The following is a 20,851-nucleotide window of genomic DNA, read 5'->3' as shown; positions in this document are numbered from 1 at the left end:
TTCTCTTCTTAAATATTTTAATAATTTTAATTCAAACTTTATGAAAGTAATATGCTAATTACTACAATATATTTTAACTTTTTTTTGAAGATCTAATTAGCCTAGTGAATTTGCATTAATGGATGAAAATAAGTAAAATTCTTTTACAAAGTTATTTATTTTTTTAAACTATCTAGATAGTCATTCTAAATATGGGTTGTTCATATTTTACATAGTTCATCCTTTTTTGTTAATTTGGTCACCTAAAATAGAAATTAGTCAAATTGGTCACTCCACCGTTAAATGGTAATGGAAGATTAACAGTGGATTTTCATATTATTTACTCTAAGATTAGGGTAAACTACTCATCAACCACTCTAAATAGGGTTCGTTCCTATTTTGTTCACCTCAAATTATTTTCATACAAATGCACTATTAGTCTTCCATTACCATTTAACGGTGGAGTGACCAATTGAATCAATTTCTTTTTTGGGATGACCAATTTTACAAAAGAAAATTAGGGTGACAATTTTATGATCATATTGATATAACTTTTTCTAGACGTTTGGTTTATTGTGGTACATTGTTTTTCAATTTACTAAAGGATTCTAAATTGACAAAATTTGTTTATTGGGCTTATAATTTACTTAGGGTGCTAAATTTTGACTCAAATGATATATATCGTCTAACAAGCATAATTTGTATTTGTTTTTGGATGTCAAATATGTTGGTTAAAGCTTGGGTTTAGTTCTGAACATTTTTATAGTTTTTGAGGCATAATTTGTAACACCCCTCACTCGATTTTGTTGCTAGAATTGAGTTACGGGATGCTATAGTAAATAATATAACTGGAACATGCAATTTAATTCAAGTATTTATTCAAAACAATCATAAATCGTCAATTCATCAAACAATTCATGTCTTACATACAATTTCAAACTTAATTCGAGCTTACGAAAGCTCTAAAATCAATTTCAAAACAAATAAGGACTAATTTAAAACATTTTAGAAAAGATTGGACAAAAGTGTAAAACAGGGTCACACGGTCATGTGACAGGCTGAAGCTGTGTAAAGTAGAGTCACACGGTCATGTCGCCAGGCCGTGTAACAAACTGAGGTTGTGTGGACCTAAATGTAAAATCCTACAAACATTCACACGACTGTGTCGCCAAGCTGTGTGAGAGACTGTGGCTGTGTTCAACCCAAACCACCCTGATCATACAGAGCACATAACCGTGTCACTTGCCCGTGTGTGATACACGGCCATGTGTGAGCCTGTGTATGCCAAAATAATGCCTTAATGTGCAAGCTTCCAATTCAACAATTACATTTGCCAAAAGTATTCACTTACCCATCTTTTAACCTATCCAATATGCACCAAAAGCATACCAAAATGTACCATTTTCCTAACTCTAACCAATATGCCTCAAGGCACCTCAATCACATTCAAACACCAAGTGAAACCTCTCAATTCATCTAAACATTTAATACCAAATATTCATTCCATCTAATACCAATCATACATCAACACTCATTCCATTACTTATATTCATCAATTAAGCACTTAACCATTTGCAAACACAAGCATTTATCAAAGCTTATAACATACCATATAGCTTTGTTATAAGTTTACACATTTGTGCATTTGATACCAATTCCATTGAAATTGTCACCATTCATAATGACTCGACCATTCAGCAAGACTTATAAACATGTCTTCTTATAAACATGAACAAGTGATATGCACATATCAAAAAATTATCAACTATGGTGACTTTTATACTTAATGATCCTACATACGTGCCACAAAATCGATCCTTAAACTATAAAATACCTACCGAGTCAGAAGCTGGATAGTGTGAGCTCCTACCTGATTCGATCTGCACGTTCTTCAAAATATCTACAGGACAGGAAAACATAACATAGTAAGCATTATATATGCTTAGTAAGCTCGTAAGTATTAAAATTGTATACTTACCTCATAATAGAACTAACATAACCAAATAACAAGTTTAACTATGTTTTCTGCCACCATGTGTCACAACCGAAAGGTGAGTATTTAATAAACTCGTCCATTCGTTCATATAAAATCAATTTAGTAACATTTCATCAAGACCATCAACAAATGTAGCATTTTGCTCAATTATAGCATAAAAGTACACATAAATATATGATTACATTTATTTCTAATGAATATACAGAATCAGACAATACATTCTATTTTAACTATTAGCCCGATGAACAAAATGAATAGATAGGGATACGCGATAACTACACCACAGTAGTAGGCATCGAAGTGATTTAACAGTAGGCACCGAAGTGCTTTAACAGTAAACACTATGTTACAGCCGAAAGGTGAGTATTTGATATACAATCATAAAAGTCGTCCATTCGTTCATATAAAATCAATTTAGTAACATTTCATCAATCCCATAAAAGATGTAGCATTTTGCTCAATTATAGCATAAAAGTACGCATAACTATATGATCACATTTATTTCTAATCAATATACAGAATCAGACAATACATTCTCTTTTATATATTAGCCCGATGAAAAAAATGAATAGATAGGGATATGCGGTAACTACACCACATTAGTAGGCACCGAAGTGCTTTAACAGTAGACACTATGTCACAGCCGAAAGGTGAGTATTTGATATACAATCATAAAACTCGTCCATTCGTTCATATAAAATCAATTTAGTAACATTTCATCAATCCCATCAACAAATGTAGCATTTTGCTCAATTATAGCATAAAAGTACATATAACTATATGATCACACTTATTTCTAATCAATACAAAGAATTAGACAATACATTCTCTTTTAACTATTAGCCCGATGAACAAAATGAATAGATAGGGATACGCGGTAACTACACCACACTAGTAGGCACCGAAGTGTTTTAACAGTAGACACCGAAGATCAGAGCAAGAGGAACCATAGTGCAAATCCCATACAAGCGCGCAACTGACCCTATTGACATGCCAATTGTATATTATTCTATTGTTCATCCAGGCACAATTTACATATCAATACAATTTGATACAATACAGTCTATTTCTCACATTCGTACCAATTTGCACACAATTCATAGTATATTCAATACACATAAAATATTCAATACAACCACAAACATCACAATTATATATAATTTTATCCTATGAACTTACCAGGTACAAATAACAATAGCAGAAGTGTCAGGGACTAGTCTAAAAATTTATCTTTTCCTTGATTAGCTACCAGTTGGTTCAAATCTTAATCTATATGGGAATTCAATTTCAATTATCAGTGAAAATTACCTAAAATCATCATATTCAATGCATTTATCAACTTAATTTTAGTTTTTAATATTTCCCTAAAGTTTTATACTTTATTCAATTTAGTCCCTAAAACCGAAACTATGATATCTTTCACATTTAAGCTCCATTTTCCATTTCATCCTTCTTTAACCTTGTAGAAACAATTATTAACAAAATTTCATGTCAAAACCACAATATTTTCATTTTAGTCCCTAAACTCAACTAACTAAATCCATTTTACAATTTAGTCTATTATCAAATCTAAGCTTACAACCAAGCTATTTAGCAACAAAAGCATCAAGAACCTTCAATTGAAACTTTTCATATCTTAACAGTTTTTATGAAATAGTCTCTTGACTAGCTTGATTAAGCTACAACAATTTCAAAAACATAAAATTTATGAAAAACGGACCTAAAAAATGCTTACATGCAAGAAGGATTGTTTGACGAAATTAAAGCTTCCAAAAATGGTGGTCTTATGTTCTTCTTTTCGGTGGAAGAAAGAAATGGGAAAAAAATGATGCTTTAGTTTATGCTTTATCATATTATATTTTTATTTTCATTATATTTTATCATATTTTCTTTAAAATAAGACTACTTAACAGACCACTTTCAACTAGGGTGGTCTAATTTTACCTTTGGGCCCTTACATACCGTCATTTTAATCTTTAGGTAATTAAATTTTGTAACTCTTAACTTTTACAATTTAATCCTTTTTCCTTAATTAACTATCAAATCATTAAAATTTTCAGACCAAAATTAAATACAAATAAATAAATAAAATCTGTAAATATGTATATTAAATATTTACAGAGTTTGATTTACATAAACAAGATCCCGTAACTCATTTTCCAAAACCACTAACCTTAGGATCAAACCACTTATATTTTAATTAACCGTCCAATTAGAAAATTTGATCAAATCAAAATTCACTATTTTAAGGTATTTGACTTGTAAATATTAAATAATAATATTTACAAACTCACTCGTCAAACTTGTGGTCCCAGAACCACTGTTTCCAACACCACTGAAAAATTGGTTATTACAACTCTCCCTCTAGGAAATTTCGTCTTTGAAATTTTTTACTTACGAATAGGTTCAGGTATTATGATCACATAGATTTTTTTGTTTCCTACGTAGCTTCTACGGTACCATGTCAGTACCACTGGCTCTTATTAACGGTACTCATTTATTCTTTAGTTCTTTTATTCCCAAAGCTAAAATCTTTATTGGTTCTTCCAAATATGACAAGTCAAGCTGTAATTCTATCTTATCGGGAGTAACTACATAACAAGGATCTAATCTATACCATCGTAGTATCGATACATGGAAAATATTATGAAACTTTTCAAGTTCCAGAGGTAATACTAGTTTGTAAGCCACATAACTAATTCTCTCAATAATTTCATATGGCCAAACAAATCTCGAACAAAGCTCTCCTTTTATACCAAATTGTAACACTTTTTTCCACAAGGACATGTTATATGATTGCGTGCCATAGGATTGTGAGTACTCACTTATATGTTATATGATTTGGGCGTCGAGTCCCTGGGACATGTTTGGAGAGATAAGGGAATGTGAGCTAAGCTCCATTCAACGAGACATATTTGGTGTGTTGGAGAGTGTTAGCTTTATACTTCACTTTTAGGATATGTTTGACTCTATGAGTCTATGTGGTGTGCTGGAGATCCATGTATCTGATGAGAGGTGATAGTTCCCACTTTTACGTTTCATAGCTCAAGTGTCAAATTATCTACATATATAATTGTATGATTTGTGATGTAAGCTTGAATATGCATATATTAACTTTGTAAATAAACTATCGAATATGCATGTGAGGTAAAATATGTCAACTAAGTTAAAGCTGCTATAATTATGCTTCATGTCACTAATGTTTGATGAACTATTTGCGTGGTAGTTGTTCTAAGCATTCACTGAGCTTATTAAGCTCACCCACTCCCTTCTTAAACCATTGCAGATTAGTCATGTGCCGGTGTGAGTGGTGTGGTTTCCGAGGGGTGATCCAAGCAAGTCTATTTTCATTTTTCTGCAGGTGTTAGTGTTAATTGTTTACGTTTTGGGAATAAGGCAATGTGGTAGACTTTTATTGGTATTTGTCATGATGTTTTTGGATGCTTCCATAGTCTATTTGTTCGTAGGATTATGAGATTTGTTTCTTAATCTGTTGATTATTACTTGGACCTAATTTTGATGTTTGAAACCATTGATATGGACAATTTGATGTTTATTCGGTATAGTAGTGGATGCATGATGGATAGATTTGGTGTTGGAACGGTCAGTAGGCTTATATGTGTTGTATTTTTGAGGTTAAAATAGAGGTATCGATATTCGTGTGTTAAAAATGATACCTCTTTGATTTTGAAATTTGCAAGAAGTCAGAATCCTAAATTGGTATTGATACCATATCACGAGTACCGGTTATCGGGGTAATTTTACCGATATTTTCTTGAGTTTTTATTTTAGCAGAGAAATAAAATGCTGATTTGGTATAGATTTTTCATACGATATCGATACCATGTAAAGAAAATATTGATACCCATGTGTCAGTATTGATACCTATGTACTTGATTAGAAAATTTTGCTAAGTGGACCTTATATATGTACAAATGTTATTATATGATGCTTAAGGTATGTTTAGCAAGACTTAATGGTAATTAGGAGCATGTTTCACTTAAAACTCGAGCAAATACTAAAATGGATTACGCTTCTTCTAGAATAAGCTTTTAATTGTTGTAAATGACATGAAACGGTGGTGTGACATCTTGATATTCGGGCTCGACGACCGGGTCGGGTATAGGGTGTTACGTATTGTTTATGGAATCTAAGTTTATTACTATGTCATTAGTAAGTAAAGATATCTATGGATAAAAAGATTCTTATGATGTATTTCTTTTTTAGAGACGCCCAAAGGACCAATCACCTTTTATTGTGATAATCAAGTGACTATCTACAATACTAAAACTGAGAACCTTTCAAGCAATAGTAAACATATTGCTATGAGATACAACTACATTAAGAGATGTGAAAAAGGGTAAAATAGTACTCGAGTATTTACATACTAGTTAGATGTTGTTTGACCTTCTAACCGAGTCCTAATCATGTGAAAAGATAAATAAGGCCATGAGAAGTAGGAGAATACTATCTATAAGTAAACATAATCTTGTTTAAATCTTACTCTTTCATAATTCATGTAGATTAAAGATATTATTTATTCGAAAATAATATGCATCAGAGTTCAAAGGTTATTTAGCAAGATTTAAAATGAGTGAAAATGTTAATGAGATTGACATTTTTCAAGTGCATCCAAATGATTTTAGAATTGTGGGGGCAAGGACTATTCTGACAAAGCCCTATACTTGGTCGATGCATTTTGTTTCACAATGAGGTAGGCTAGATTAATGGTCCTTAATTAGACTTATAGCTTATGATCAAATAAGCAAAGTGAATGTTGTGACACTTTTAAATGAGATCTCTTATACAAGTACAGATGTTAGAGGTTGCTTCTATTTAAATAGATCTTTTATACCAAGTGTAGTTTCTATTTACAGGATGCAATGTATGACCCTTTAACACGCTTCCTTGAAAATATCAAAATAACTTTGTGATACAAAAGTGATACTTTATGTTTTACTATTATTTCAAAAATTCAAGTCTTAGGCCACTTTTGATTATGTATCAGATCTATATACAGAGATAATTTTCTATGCTACTAAAAAAATAAGTTAGGAATTGTTGTATATAATGTATAAATATTTTTAAGTAACATATAAGTTAAGAAAACATTCATGCATCATTTCATCCCACATTGAAAGTAGGCATAACATTGCATTTTGCATTGAAAAATGGATTTGGTAGCTAAACAATTACTTTGGTAGAAAGAGAAGTGTAATAAATCTTACATTGACTACAAAATACTCTCATAACTCACATTGTTGTAAAAAATTGTTGGATCCAAAAATTTTAAAGGCAAGACGTTTCTAAGAAACTTTATTTAAAATAATAATTCCCCTTGTGTGCAGAACGACCATGAAATACTGTTAATGGGATAGTGGTGTAAATATTAAGCCAAAACGAGGCCTAATGGTGGTGAGCTAATGATGGTCGGTTGTGTAGGGAGAAAGTTTAGAGAAAAATTTGAGCTTTTTTAGAGAAGGAAGTGGATTAAAAAGTTTTCTTGGTTTAATATTAAAAATTATATATATATATATTATAATTTTTATAAATTTTAAATATATATATATAAAAGAAAAAATAAAAAGGAAGAGTTGCCTTATTCCATAAAATTGATAGCACTCGGCCATTAATGTATAAAAAGAAAGGAGATTGGGTTATTAATGGAAAAGTGATGTTCGGGCTCTTAGGCCCACATGAAAATGAAGAAATAAACCTTCTGGGCTTAAATTTATTGGGTTGTAGATTCATCAAAATGGAGCTATATGATATCTTTTAAAACAAAACTAACTTTTATTTTAAATTAATTTTAAAATTGAAAGTGTGACTAAATGAAATTGTTTTCACGATTTTAAAGGGCTTCAATTAGATTTTGCTTAAAAATTGAAGGAGTTAGACTTTATTTAAATTGGTCCACTGAATCTCAAATTCATTTCAAAAAAACTATTGGCATTGGGGTGGATATATGAATATCCACAATTAAGAAAAAGGAAAATTAGAAAATTTTGTTTATAAGGAAAAATCATTTTTATTTTTATAATTTATGTTTTCATTTTTAAACATAAATGTTTATAAAATTGATTTTTTTAGAGTCTAAGTCCAAATCAAGTCAAGTTGAAGGTCCAAATTTGGGTACAAGCCTAATGGCCAGTTTTTCATTGCTTTTGAAAAGCGCTTTTGAAAAGTGTTATGCAAAAGTACTTTTGAGAAGTATTTTTAAAAAATTTGAGTGTTTGATATTGCTGTCAAAAAGTGCTTTTGAATAATAAAATGTTCATTTTAGACATGATATTATAAAGTGACAAATATGTATTTAAATAATGTTAAAATTAGTTAATATGATGATATTTTAGCAAAAATATAAAAAATAATTTATTATAACTTATTGTTAATATTTTAATATATAATATTAATTTTAAATATTTCTAAATAATTAATATTAATTATTTATTAAATTTAATTAGAATATATAAACTATATATTTAAATATAAAAACTAAATATTTGTAATTAGATATTGACACAATCGTATTATTATAAAAATTATTTTTTATTTTTAATTAAAGCTTTTAACACATTTGTATTATTTTATTTTAATATGTATTTGAATATATAACTCATATTATATATTAACATACCATAGAAAACATAAACCTAAAAAATTAAAATGTTACATATATTTAGATTAAAGTTTTAAAAAGGGATAATAATTAAAAATTTTACAATAACATTTACAATTTAAAGTGAATTCATTAAACTAGAAGCTATAGCATCTCTTGTTAATTCCATTTCAAAACCACTTGAATTGTTTGATTCACCGTCATCATCGTCGTCGTCGTCATCATTATCACTTTCTCGATCATGCGCATTTTCCTATAAGTCATAATAAAACAAACAATTAATCATATGACTTTATTAAAATTATCAATTAAAGAACTTATACTTTATTATTTAAAAAATCACATATAAATAAAATATCTAACCATTTGGTGGGTGCGGAAATTTGTATTTCGGATCTCGAATTGCATCAAGAAATATTCTAGTGTCATGTGTCGATCCTTCCCATCCAGCCATGATAAAGGTGAAACACATATTAAAATCACATACTGCCATAACATTTTGAGTCGGGATACATTTTCTTCTAATATAGGGAATCTATTCATTTGGTGGAAGAATAGCGGCAATGTGAGTACCATCAATTGCACCTATGCAATCTTGAACAAATAATCATATTACTCTCATGCATATTTTTAGTCAACCAAATATATTAAAATATAATAAGATAAAATTAAAATTTAACTTTTAAAAATACTTTATATATCATCAATTCTCTACTCTTTTTTAAAAAAACAATAAAAAATGTTACATTAGGATGTTCTTTTAACCTTATAAATTAAAAAAAAAATTATACTCGATAATATTAGCATTTTATTTTTATGTTGTAACCATCCTCACATCACATTTGAATTTTGATATTAGAAGAAGCTCCTTAACTGACGATTGACAGACACACTACGATCGAATGCATCAAAACTTCTTCAAGGACTGTGAGGGATAGGAGAGCCTCTTATATAGTCCAGACTCCATTTAAACATACTTGTGCTACTTTCCTTATATGTAAGCTTCCCAGACAAACTCCAAAGTAACTGTGCCTAATGTATTTGTAAATGTAATTCAAAATACCCAGAAGAATAACAAAAGACCTGCAAAGTAATTATTGTTGGCAATTTATTTGGGCATATAAGTCTCATTATCATCAAATTGTGCTATGATTATAATGGTAATATAATTCACGTCATAAAAAGAATGAGCCACAGGTGTAATTAAATTCAAGGTTGTCTCAATGCTGTCCAGAAAACCAGATCAACGGTACAACACACAAGGATGTCCACTCATCTAAGAGAAAAACAATGAATTATATCATATACAATAACCAACTTCTGGACACTTGATATATATGAGATCCAACAACAAGCACCACTAAGCAGCTAACAGATTGTAGAAAAATTCTGAACTCCAGTATATAAGCACACTACACCAACACTCTCCTAACGGTACACACAAAATGGGAACAAAGTCATTCATTCTATTGAAGACCATGAAGCTAGGTCAGTACTAGCCGATATACCAAAAAGCTTTCATTGGAGTCCACAAAAACTTCTGACAGTAACACATACCTTGCAAAACATCCCATTATCTCAAAACATGCAAACCCTGACCAACTTACTTAACAAAATAACAAGGTCAGATAAGGTGGTCAAAAAAATGTGGATGAGGCTGTATACATCGGTATTTAACCTACCAGGATTACAGAATAAAAAATCCAGGATAAGGTAAACACCAAGGGAAAACATGGTATAGCATTAAGGTAAGACACTGGCGAGTCTCATTGAATCATTCTTTACGAGTGATTCTATGAACTTGTTAATCCTAAGCAAGGTTCGGATTTGGAGTCTAAGAGAAAATAGACACCAAGAGAGCTTATGTAGCTTATTGTAGGTTCTAATGGATTATTTATGTTGCTTATGTAGCTTATGTAACTTGTTAATCCTCTGCATGCGTGATAGCCTATTGTAGGTTCTAATGGAATATTTATGTTGCTTTACCTTTTCATTTTATTATTATTATTACTACTACAAAGCAAAACTCATTTATGAATCTGTTAAATTATTGAGCCAAAGGGAGTAAACAATGATTGTAATCCCAAGAAAATTCATGATGAGATTCACTATTTTCATGGAGTACTGCAAGAAACACCTGCACCTTGTCATGGCAGTGGTGATTGGAGATGAATAAGCTTAACTTATGGAGAAGAACTTGTTGAGAGCAACATGGTACATCAGTATTTAATTTCAATCAGTAAAGCAAATGGTACATCACACCAACAAAATCGAGAGCAACATATTTAATTTCAATCAATTCTGCAAAATAGAAATCTTTTGCAAAACAAAGCCAACAAATAAAAGAATTTGTTGACAGAGGATCACCGCCTCATACCTAGCTAAGAAAATAGGACTTAATCTAATATTAGGAGGGCTAGATAGTCAATTAGTTTTCCGATTGAGGAGAATACAATGCAGACTTTGAGTGCTGTTAAGTAACAACACCATGAAGAGTTCAGGGTAAATGAAGCAAGAGGGTACAACAAGCTTGAAAGGGTACCTCAAAGTCTATGGAATTTGAGCCAGTAGCACATATGGTATACGAGCATAAATGTAAAAGCTGCACATATCCTAGAGGAAGCAAAAATGCCGGGTAAACTGCTAAAAATAGCCATAGTTGAAATCATTTGTCTCAAGAAATACCAGCTTAAGTATCAACAGCTTGAAACTCTTAATAAGATTATAGATGAGCAGAGGAAATTAAGAAGCTGCTACCCTACGCATTATATGCCTGTTTAGGACCTTTATTCCAGTTCTTCCATAAACACATTCCTCAACCATATACTATCATAACAGAATCTAATTCATAGATGAGTAAAATAAATGGTCATAAACTCACATATTTGAAGCAATTTATGTCCAACCTAGCTATCATCCATAAGAGTATTTTATAATAATCCAGAAAAAGAGGCACAAAAGCCAGAATTTTCCCTTTTTTTTCTAATGGAAGAGTTAACCTGTGGAAGAGGAACTAAAAAGCAACTAAAAACAAAGCATAATGAATAAATAAAGAGAAGAAGAAGAAGAAAAGAAACTCACTTGCGGAAGAGGAACAAAAAACAGGAAAGAGCTTTGAAAGCGAAAATGTGAAAAAAAAAATGGGTATGCAGCTCCAAAGAACCAGCAGCAAAGGAAAGAACATTTAACCATGTTAAAAAGGTCAATTATCAGCCAAAAGCACTTCAAGCTGAAGAAAAGAAGAAAATTTTAACTTCTTCATCTGGAGAAAAGGACTTTTGTGATGGAGAATTTTTTTCTGAAATGAAGGCTGTTCTTCCTTCCTTTTAAGAGAAAATGACTTTTTATTGCAAAAGTACTTTTTTCAAAAGCAAAAGGCCCGTTCTCCACTCCATCTGAGATGGACTTTTGCAAGAAAAAGTCCTTTTTTCTTTAAAAGTAATAAAGAACAAACACCATTTTAGAATAATTTTCAGTTTTTAAAAAAAGTACTTTTTGGCAGATGGAGGAGTTGAAAATTTTAACTTTTCTTCAGCCAAAAGTGCTTTTGGCTGATAATTTCTATTTTTAACATGTATTCTCCCTAGAAAACGTTCTTCCCTCTGGTTATTTGGCTATACCTATTTTTTTCACATTTTCTCTTTCAAAGTTCTTTCCTCTGGTTCTTTGTTCCTCTTCCGCCGATGAGTTTCTTTTCTTCTTCTTTTTCTCTTTAATTATTCATTATGCTTTAGTTTTTATTTTTTTTCTGATTGTTTGATTTTACATAAATTTTACAGAAATTAATTGACTGATTTTACAGAAATTCTTTCTCCTTAAAATTAATTGTTTGATTTCGTTTCAGGAGGAAATATTTGTTACTGTGGCCTGTTATCATCTTTTCCCTACTTGTTTTTCTTTCACAAGTTGCATATCTTGTTATATGGGCTGTTGGAGGCTATAAACAAAGTGTAGAGGATACTTGGTGGCTTAAGCTAATTGGTTTTATGATGTGAGGATATATTTTGTTTTCTTTAATTCTTCTGTTCCTTCAGTCTCTGCATATTTTGACAGTTTATCCCTTTGGCTATGCTTTTGCAGAATCTAGTCTTGGAGATCTCCCACTGTGATCTATTTTTTGGTTACACAACTTCTAGTGCTAGTAGTTGCATTGCTTGATATACATGGGAACAGATTCGGTCTTGTTCCGTGGCGGTATACTTGTTGGGGTCATTTCTTAACAATTGTTGAACAATTAGGTTTGTAAGTATTTCCTTATTTTTCTAATTGTTTTTTATGTAGTGATATTGTTGCACTATGTACGCTCCCTACCCAAAACAGGATCCATTTAGCAATCCTATATGCATGTTTTAGGATTAACTCATTGCATGCAGAGGATATGAACTAGAGCTGATTTTATTCACTTTGTTAAATGAATTAAATCAAGTTCAACACTCTTCCTATTATGATATGTACTTTTAGAAGTATTATTGAATTCACTTATGTAATACATTTACTGCAAGAGTATTAATAGCAGTAGACTTGTAACAGACTAACCACATTAACTACCTATTGATAATAGCTAACTACAATTAACCAACTAACTGTTTATTATTTATACTAACATTCTCCTGGTTTTGTTCATTTGAAAAACATGAAAGACATTCACTACTTGGACAAACCCGCAGACTTTGTCTGAATACAGCAAATTGTTTCGATGGAATAAGCTTAGTGAGAACGTCAGCAATTTGTCTTGCTGATGGAACAAAGCTCACTTGAAAAATACCATCAAGAACTTTTTCACGCACAAAATGATGATCAATCTCCACATGTTTCATTCGAGCATGATGAGTTGGATTCACAACCATGCTAACTGTAGAGGTATTGTCACACCACACAATTGGTGGCTGGCCTACTGTCAACCCAATCTCATCTAACAGTTGTTTAATCCAAAGTAACTCCGACACACAATTTGCTAGGCTACGATACTCAGCTTCAGAGGATGACCTGGAGACCACTGCTTACTTCTTGGAACACCAGGCAATCAGATTTGGTCCTAAGTAAACTACATAGCCAGAAGTAGATCTTCAATCTTCTATAGAAGCAGCCCAGTTAGCATCAGAGTAACAGACTAGCTGACACTGCCCTTTTGTGAAACACAACCCATGATTTATAGTTCCTATAAGGTACCTTAGAACATATTTAACAGCCTTTCAATGATCCTCACTAGGTGCATTCATGTACTGACTTAGCTTATTGACGGAGAAGGCTAGATCAGGACGTGTAACACACAAGTATTGAAGCTTACCAACTATGCTGCAGTACAGATGAATATCTTCATACAGCGAACTACCATTTGATGCAGTAAATTTTGGAGTACGCACCAGACGCGTAGGTGTGGATGAAGCACCTGACATACCTGTTTTATTAAGAATCTCCTCAACATATTTCTTCTGAGTCAAACACAAGCCCTGAGCCGTATGTTGTACCTCAATACCCAAGGAAAAATTGAGTCTACCCATATCTTTAAGAGCAACCTTATCATGCAACAGACTAACCACCTTATCAATCTCATCAATTGAGCTACGTATCACCACTATATCATCCACTTAGGCCATAAGCAATACTAGGTTATCCGCAGAAGCTCAAATGAATAGAGAAGGATCAGCTTGTAATGCTCGAAAACCAAGCCGATCCACAAGGTATTGTTTCAGTGTCTAGAACCACGCTCGAGGAGCTTGTTTAAGACCATACAATGCCTTAGTCAAGTGACAAACCAGCTTCTGACCATTTTCACCTACAACTTCAAATCCTGGTGATTGAGCCATATAGATTTCTTCTGTCAGATTACCGTTGAGAAAGGCATTGTTCACATCAACCTGCCTTAAGGACCAGCCCTTCATAACTGCAAGAGCAAGAACAGTCTGTATAGTGGTCACCTTAACCACTGGACTAAAAGTGTCTCTAAAATCAAAGCCAGCATGTTGAGAAAACCCTTAGCCACCAATCTGGCTTTATACATTTCAATAGTCCCATAAGCTCTTTGCTTTACTTTAAACAGCCATTTTCACCCTATGACTTTTCTGTTAGTAGGCACAGAACAAAGTTCCCATGTTTTGTTGCGAATAAGTGCTTGCAACTCATTATGAACAGCTGTTTTCCAACACTCACATTGCATGGCATGATGAATGCCAGTTGGTGAGTCATTTACCACACCTTCAACCTTGCTCAGATAGACTTTTGGTTTAAAGACACCTGCCTTGCTGCAGGTAGTCATTGCATGAGTGTTGACTGGACCAATCTGTACCTCCGCAGATAAGGGTTGTCTAGCAGAGCTATACATGTTTGACTCAGATTGTTCTCATAGCGACTGCACTGCATGATTCTGACCAGGTACAGGATTCCCACTAGACATAGAACATGTATTCAAAGAACTCTCAAAGTGAGTTACTGGAATATTAGCAACAGGTAAAGTACCTGTAGAGTTTGGTTGGACCACAAGAAGTTTAGAACTGGTTTGTGTAACCGCAGGTAGAGAGCTTGTAGATTTACAGCCGAGAGTTGTAAAGGGAAATTCATGTTCATGGAACGTAACATGTCGAAAGACATAGATTCGTCCATTGGCAGCCTAACAGCGATACCCTTTATGACTCGAAGAATATCCCAGGAATGTGCATAGAGTTTATCTATACTGCAGTTTTGAAGTGTTAGACGGCCGAAGATTAGGAAATCATAGACAACCAAACACTTTGAGAAACAAGTAGTTTGGTTTATTCTGAAACAACTTCTCATAAGGTGAAATGCCCAAGGGAGAGCTAGGCAATCTGTTAACCAAATATACAGCACTACTGAAGGCGTCATTCCAGTAGAGTATAAATAATAAACAATTAGTTGGTTAATTGTAGTTAGTTGTTATCAATAGGTAGTTAAGGTGGTTAGTCTGTTACAAGTCTGCTGCTATTAATACTCTTGCAGTAAATGTATTACGTAAGTGAATTCAATAATACTTCTTGAAGTACATATCATAATAACCTTAACTACCTACTGATAACAGCTAACTACAATTAACCAACTAACTGTTTATTATTTATACTAACACTTCTCCCAATTGTCCCTCTTCTAAAGCAACAGTGAAGCCTTATTATTCTCTTCTCATTTTGTATCAATGATAGCACATGTTTTACCAGTGGAATATTTCTCTTGTGATCTTTAGGACCTTGTGGATTGGAGGTGAAATTATTGATCTCTGTAGCCTACTTAAAGCTTATAAGTTAGCTACTAGAACTTCTAAAGCATTATTTTGCCTCATATTCAATTTAGAGTTCTTGTCAATCTAGTCAAAGGTTTTCATGTGGTAACAGAACAGACGAGTTTTCTCTGCAAACAAATGCTTTGTGTTTTATGCAGTATTGAATTGTATCCTTGCCAACTTAGTAATATCCAATGTATGCACAGACTGCATTAATAACATATAATGTGTATGCCTGGTAGTTTGCTATTTCGCTGGTTAATTAGCCAACTGAAATGATCGCGTTGCTTATATGCATTGCAGTCAGCTTTATAACTTTTATATATAAATTTCAATTCCCATTAAGTCTATGTCGTTGACAGTAAGTTGGTACTTTTGTTGGCCTCGAACACTATAGAAAAAGAAAGAAAAGTTAAAACTATCTTAAACATTTCCTTCTTAATCTTTATTCTGCTTCAGCTTTTGAACTTAATATTTTTATTGAGTTTTTTAATTTACTTGTTACCTCAGGTAGTCATGTTTAAATTGAAACTGATATATAATTTTTTCCATTGTTTATTTCATGAAAGGTTCCCATCTTAAAGTTGCTTCCTGTTTGCTTCTACCTGCTATTCAGCTGGTCCTGGGAATTAGCCATCCCTCATGGATTTCTCTTGTAACACCCCTTAACCTGAACCCGTCGCCAAATTAGAGTTATGAGGCATTACCTAACAAAACACAATGTATTATAGACATTCAATTGAGTTCAGGTACTAAACAATATAATCTTCTTTATAAAAGTTTATTAAATTAATTCATACATATATATATGTAGCTAATAATCAAACATAACAATCTATGTACTTATTTACAAATTCACTCATTAAGTCAAAACAAAATGTATCATTTAACATATTTAAAACTATGTATGCAATATTAGCAAACATTACAAATAATAGAATAGAACCTTGTTCCTAACCAATTCATAGGCATTTTTCAATAGTAAAATTTATCATAATCGATCATAAATATGTAAATAATATTACACCAAGCTCACATGCTCAACAAAATGAATCATGTACTAAATGCCGAATTTGCTACCACATATTTAACATATTTCGAAATCACTCATTCAACATTTAAATAACAAATCACAATTAAACATTTCATAGAAATGCGTATTTGCTTTACCCATCACTAGCCGAATATAACTACACATTATTTATCACTTTCAAGCCTATCCATTAATCAAATTATACATTAAAATTTAATCCATAACAAACCATAATCGAATTATAATCATTTCCTATCTTTTGCCGAAACACAACACACTTTCTAGACATGCATTATACTTAATTCATATATTAAAATTGTACCTATATTTCTCACTTAACAAACTCAAATTCATACATTCATTTATAACTTAAACACGCTTCTAAAATAGGCCTAAATCATAATCGATATCGCAAATATTTTCCATACTTTATAACTGAACTTAACCATCATTTCATTTATAATATACTTAGCATATCGCATATTTACTCAATTCACATATCAAATCGTTATCAATAAGCATACATCGAACATATATATATACATATCACATACGTATGAAATATATATTACTTTCGATACAAGTATAGTATACTTGCTAGTATCTATCCACACATATATTTCATTTAGCACCAATATATATATATCAAATTTATTATCATATCACAAACCTATACCCTAATTCAATATGCAAAATTATAAACCCCCATTTCCATGACCATTAAAACTATATGCATAAACACCAAACTCGATCAAAATAATATGAGCCATTTTCGCATGGCCATTTATATACATGTTTCAAAACTAACCAAAAACATAAGCAAGTCTATACATGCCATAATATCGAGTTCAAAAATTTATCAAAGTATCCAAAAGATGTCGATAGTGTGATAGACTTTGCTGACGGTCCCCGAGCTCGCAACCAACTTCCAAAAATCTATAAACGAAAAGAAATATACACACAGTAAGCTATTTAAGCTTAGTAAGTCATAAGCAAACATTATTCATTTTTTTTAATGTTAATATCAAACTACTTTACCAAGCCAACCAAATCAAATATAAGTAAACATTGAACTTTATAAAATTTAATGCACAAATACTCAAATACTTGTATACTTAACATTTTATAATTCAAAACTATGATAATAGGTCGATCTCTCTATACCCCCAATTCACTTATAATCACGAACATGCTCACACATTATTCATATATCAATCAACTTTGAATCATCAATTTAATACACAACTTACCTTAAATTTCATAGCTTGATATAAATGCATACTTGAACATTATTAATTCGATTTCACATTCGGTCATCACTTAACATTGCCCGTTGAACCGATCGGAACTAAAAAGGATACGTGGATAGTCGGAAACTCGTACAATGCCAACGTCCCAGACGTGGTCTTACATGCAATCACATATCGATGCCACTGTCCCAGACAGGGTCTTATACGTAAACACAAGTCGATGCCAACGTCCCAGACGTGGTCTTACACGATAACACATATAGGAAATCCTATGTTATGACATATGTATCCTATCTATTCCTAGGGTTCATACGGGACTTTCAGACAACGTATCTCGATCGAATAAAACTCAAAATATCGCTCATTGCTCAATATACATTTGGCTATACTCAATTATAATCACAAAAATTCCATTCATCATGTAACATATATAAATTATCAAATTTATCTACATTTATGTGCTTAGAAACTTACCTCGGATGTCATCGACTGCTAAATCGGCTACTCGACCACTTTTGTCTTTCCCCGATCCAAATTCGATTTCTTTAATTCTTGATCTAAACATATTCAAATTAAGCTTATTTAAACACCATTCTATTCAATTTAGCCTAAAAACACATGAATAGGAAATTACAATTTTGCCCCTAACATTTCAAACTTTTACAATTTAATTCTTTTTGCTCAAAACACAAAATACACAAATTTTGACTACACTCCTTAAGGGACGAATTTTCCTAGTGTCCATACAAGTACATATTTTTCATTTTTTTAGCATTTTAGTCTCTCAAAAATTTATTTTCACAATTTAACCCTAATTACTCAATTTCATCAAAAATTCAAAAACAAAACATGTCAATCTAATACATATATTTCATATTTCACCTACAAACATCACAAAACTCATGAATTCATCAATGGCATATTTCACAATCATCACCAATTCACAAAATTGAAGCATGGGCTTTAAAGAATACAAAGCAACAATATCAAAAACGTAAAAATTATCAAAAATCGAAACCTAAACATACCTTAATTGAGCAACACCAAAGGCCGAATGTTCAAAGTCTTAAAACCTTATTTCTTTTTCTTGTTTTCGGTTATCCCAAAGATGAACATGCATGGCTTTGTTTATTTTATGTTTTATATTATTTACATTATATTATACTATTATTATTTTACTTTTATATTTAATATATATATAAAATCTATATATTAGCCATCATGCCGTCCACTACTTTTACTATTGGCTAAATTACAACATAAAACCTCCAAATTATAAAGACAATAACAATTAGGCACTTTCATATTTAACCATCAAATTTTCATTTTATGCGATTAAGTTATTTTCTCAAATTAAGCACACAAACAATAAAATTAATTCATGAAACTTTCACACATGTAAATTCACACATCATAAACACACAAAATAGTATTAAAATATTTTTTCAGACTCGGATTTGTGGTCCCGAAACCACTATTTCGATTACGGTCAAAATTGGGCTGTTACATCTCTGCCATTTTTCATTGGAAGCTGTATTGGGCTAGTAGATTGGTCTTTGACTAGCAATTTTCTAGGACTATTTAGGTGATTGCTTCTTGACTCTTTGTACATTGTTCTATTTCATTTTCTTTGTCAATGAATTTGATTTTATCATTGGTTAATGTTTTTAGTAGTTATATTCTGTTTCTTTTTTGTCAAGGTTGTGGAAGGCTCTCCAATTTTATGCAGGCTTCAACATTTTCATGCTTTATGTGTATCAACTCCCTATAGAGTTCTCAAGTATGTTACAGTGGATAGCTGATTTTGTTGGTCTATTCAAAATATGCTCAAAATCTGAGTGGACTGAAATTTGCTCTTTTGTTTCTCTTGTACTTTTTTACATCATGGTATGTACTAGTTTTATTACTATAGGTCTGATTCTGTTTAAAGATTTTAGTTGAACTTTTAAATGAAATGCAATACACTCTTCCCTCTTCCTAGAATCTTATATTATGAAATTGACTTCATTTGAGTCTTTCCTGTATCTGGCATTTGTCCATCTAATAGGCTTTTCCCCAAATTACTAGTTTAAGATGGTTTGAAGTGTTTTCTTTCTATAAGAAAAATTTCCTGGACAGATATGAAGTATTTAGTTGCAAACTAGACTTTGGAGATTGATGACATTTTTGCCATTCTGGATGCAATTTTTATTCAATTTGCTCAATGAAATTGCAGTTGAAATTTTGAGAGCTTCCTAGTTGGAAACCACATATTTATATAATATATGTTCTTAATAGTTTTGAACAAGTTAAATTAATTATAAAGAAATAATATAATTGAGAACAATATTAGAGCAGCTCTATGTATATGCTTAATACATGTCTATTGTGAATTTATATTTAGTATATAAATATTATCCCTTTTTAAAACTTTAATCCAAATATATGTAATATTTTAATTTGTTAAGTGTATATTTTCTGTGTTATGTTAATATCTAATATGAGTTATATATTCAAATACATTTTAAAATAAAATAATACAAATATGTTAAAAACATTAATTAAAAATAAAAAATAATTTTTATAATAATACAATTGTGTCAATATCTAATTACAAATATTTAATTTTTATATTTAAATATAGTTTATATATTCTAATTAAATTTAATAAATAATTAATACTAATTACTTAGAAATATTTAAAATTAATATTATTAAAATATTAACAATGAGTTATAATAAATTATTTTTTATATTTTTGCTAAAA

At 31.3% G+C, this 20,851-nt stretch overlaps 1 protein-coding gene and 2 long non-coding RNA genes across 9 annotated transcripts; 1 reads left to right on the top strand and 2 right to left on the bottom strand.

Moving 5' to 3' along the window:
* Nucleotides 1–8,559: 8,559 nt before the first annotated feature.
* LOC107904033 (uncharacterized) lies at nucleotides 8,560–12,126 on the bottom strand. Of its 4 annotated transcripts, none has more exons than XR_001686075.2 (3): nucleotides 11,676–12,126; nucleotides 8,958–9,188; nucleotides 8,560–8,847 (listed from the first exon to the last, which is right to left on the bottom strand). XR_001686075.2 is itself a non-coding variant. In XM_016830306.2 (3 exons), the coding sequence occupies exons 1-3, from the start codon at nucleotides 11,784–11,786 to the stop codon at nucleotides 8,713–8,715; spliced, it is 468 nt and encodes a 155-aa protein (XP_016685795.1). In that variant the 5' UTR covers nucleotides 11,787–12,126; the 3' UTR covers nucleotides 8,560–8,712. The 4 variants fall into 4 exon arrangements, 2 of the variants coding, with proteins under 2 accessions (XP_016685795.1, XP_016685796.1); XM_016830306.2 differs by having other exon boundaries at nucleotides 8,958–9,179; XM_016830307.2 differs by having other exon boundaries at nucleotides 8,625–8,847; nucleotides 8,958–9,032.
* Nucleotides 12,127–12,329: 203 nt separating this feature from the next.
* LOC107904034 (uncharacterized) lies at nucleotides 12,330–20,120 on the top strand. 4 transcript variants are annotated; one of them, XR_001686079.2, is made up of 3 exons: nucleotides 12,330–12,585; nucleotides 12,675–12,832; nucleotides 19,806–20,120. It is a non-coding gene; the product is annotated as an uncharacterized lncRNA (long non-coding RNA). The 4 variants fall into 4 exon arrangements; XR_001686080.2 differs by having other exon boundaries at nucleotides 12,675–12,836; XR_001686077.2 differs by lacking the exon at nucleotides 19,806–20,120 and adding an exon at nucleotides 16,392–16,619.
* On the bottom strand, nucleotides 17,544–19,469 carry LOC107904035 (uncharacterized). Its single transcript, XR_001686081.2, has 3 exons — nucleotides 19,134–19,469; nucleotides 18,580–18,662; nucleotides 17,544–17,791 (listed from the first exon to the last, which is right to left on the bottom strand). It is a non-coding gene; the product is annotated as an uncharacterized lncRNA (long non-coding RNA).
* Nucleotides 20,121–20,851: the final 731 nt, after the last annotated feature.

Source organism: Gossypium hirsutum, chromosome D05 (assembly GCF_007990345.1).
Source record: "Gossypium hirsutum isolate 1008001.06 chromosome D05, Gossypium_hirsutum_v2.1, whole genome shotgun sequence".
In the NCBI taxonomy this organism is placed as follows: domain Eukaryota; kingdom Viridiplantae; phylum Streptophyta; class Magnoliopsida; order Malvales; family Malvaceae; genus Gossypium; species Gossypium hirsutum.
This window is presented reverse-complemented; position numbering and strand designations above follow the sequence as displayed.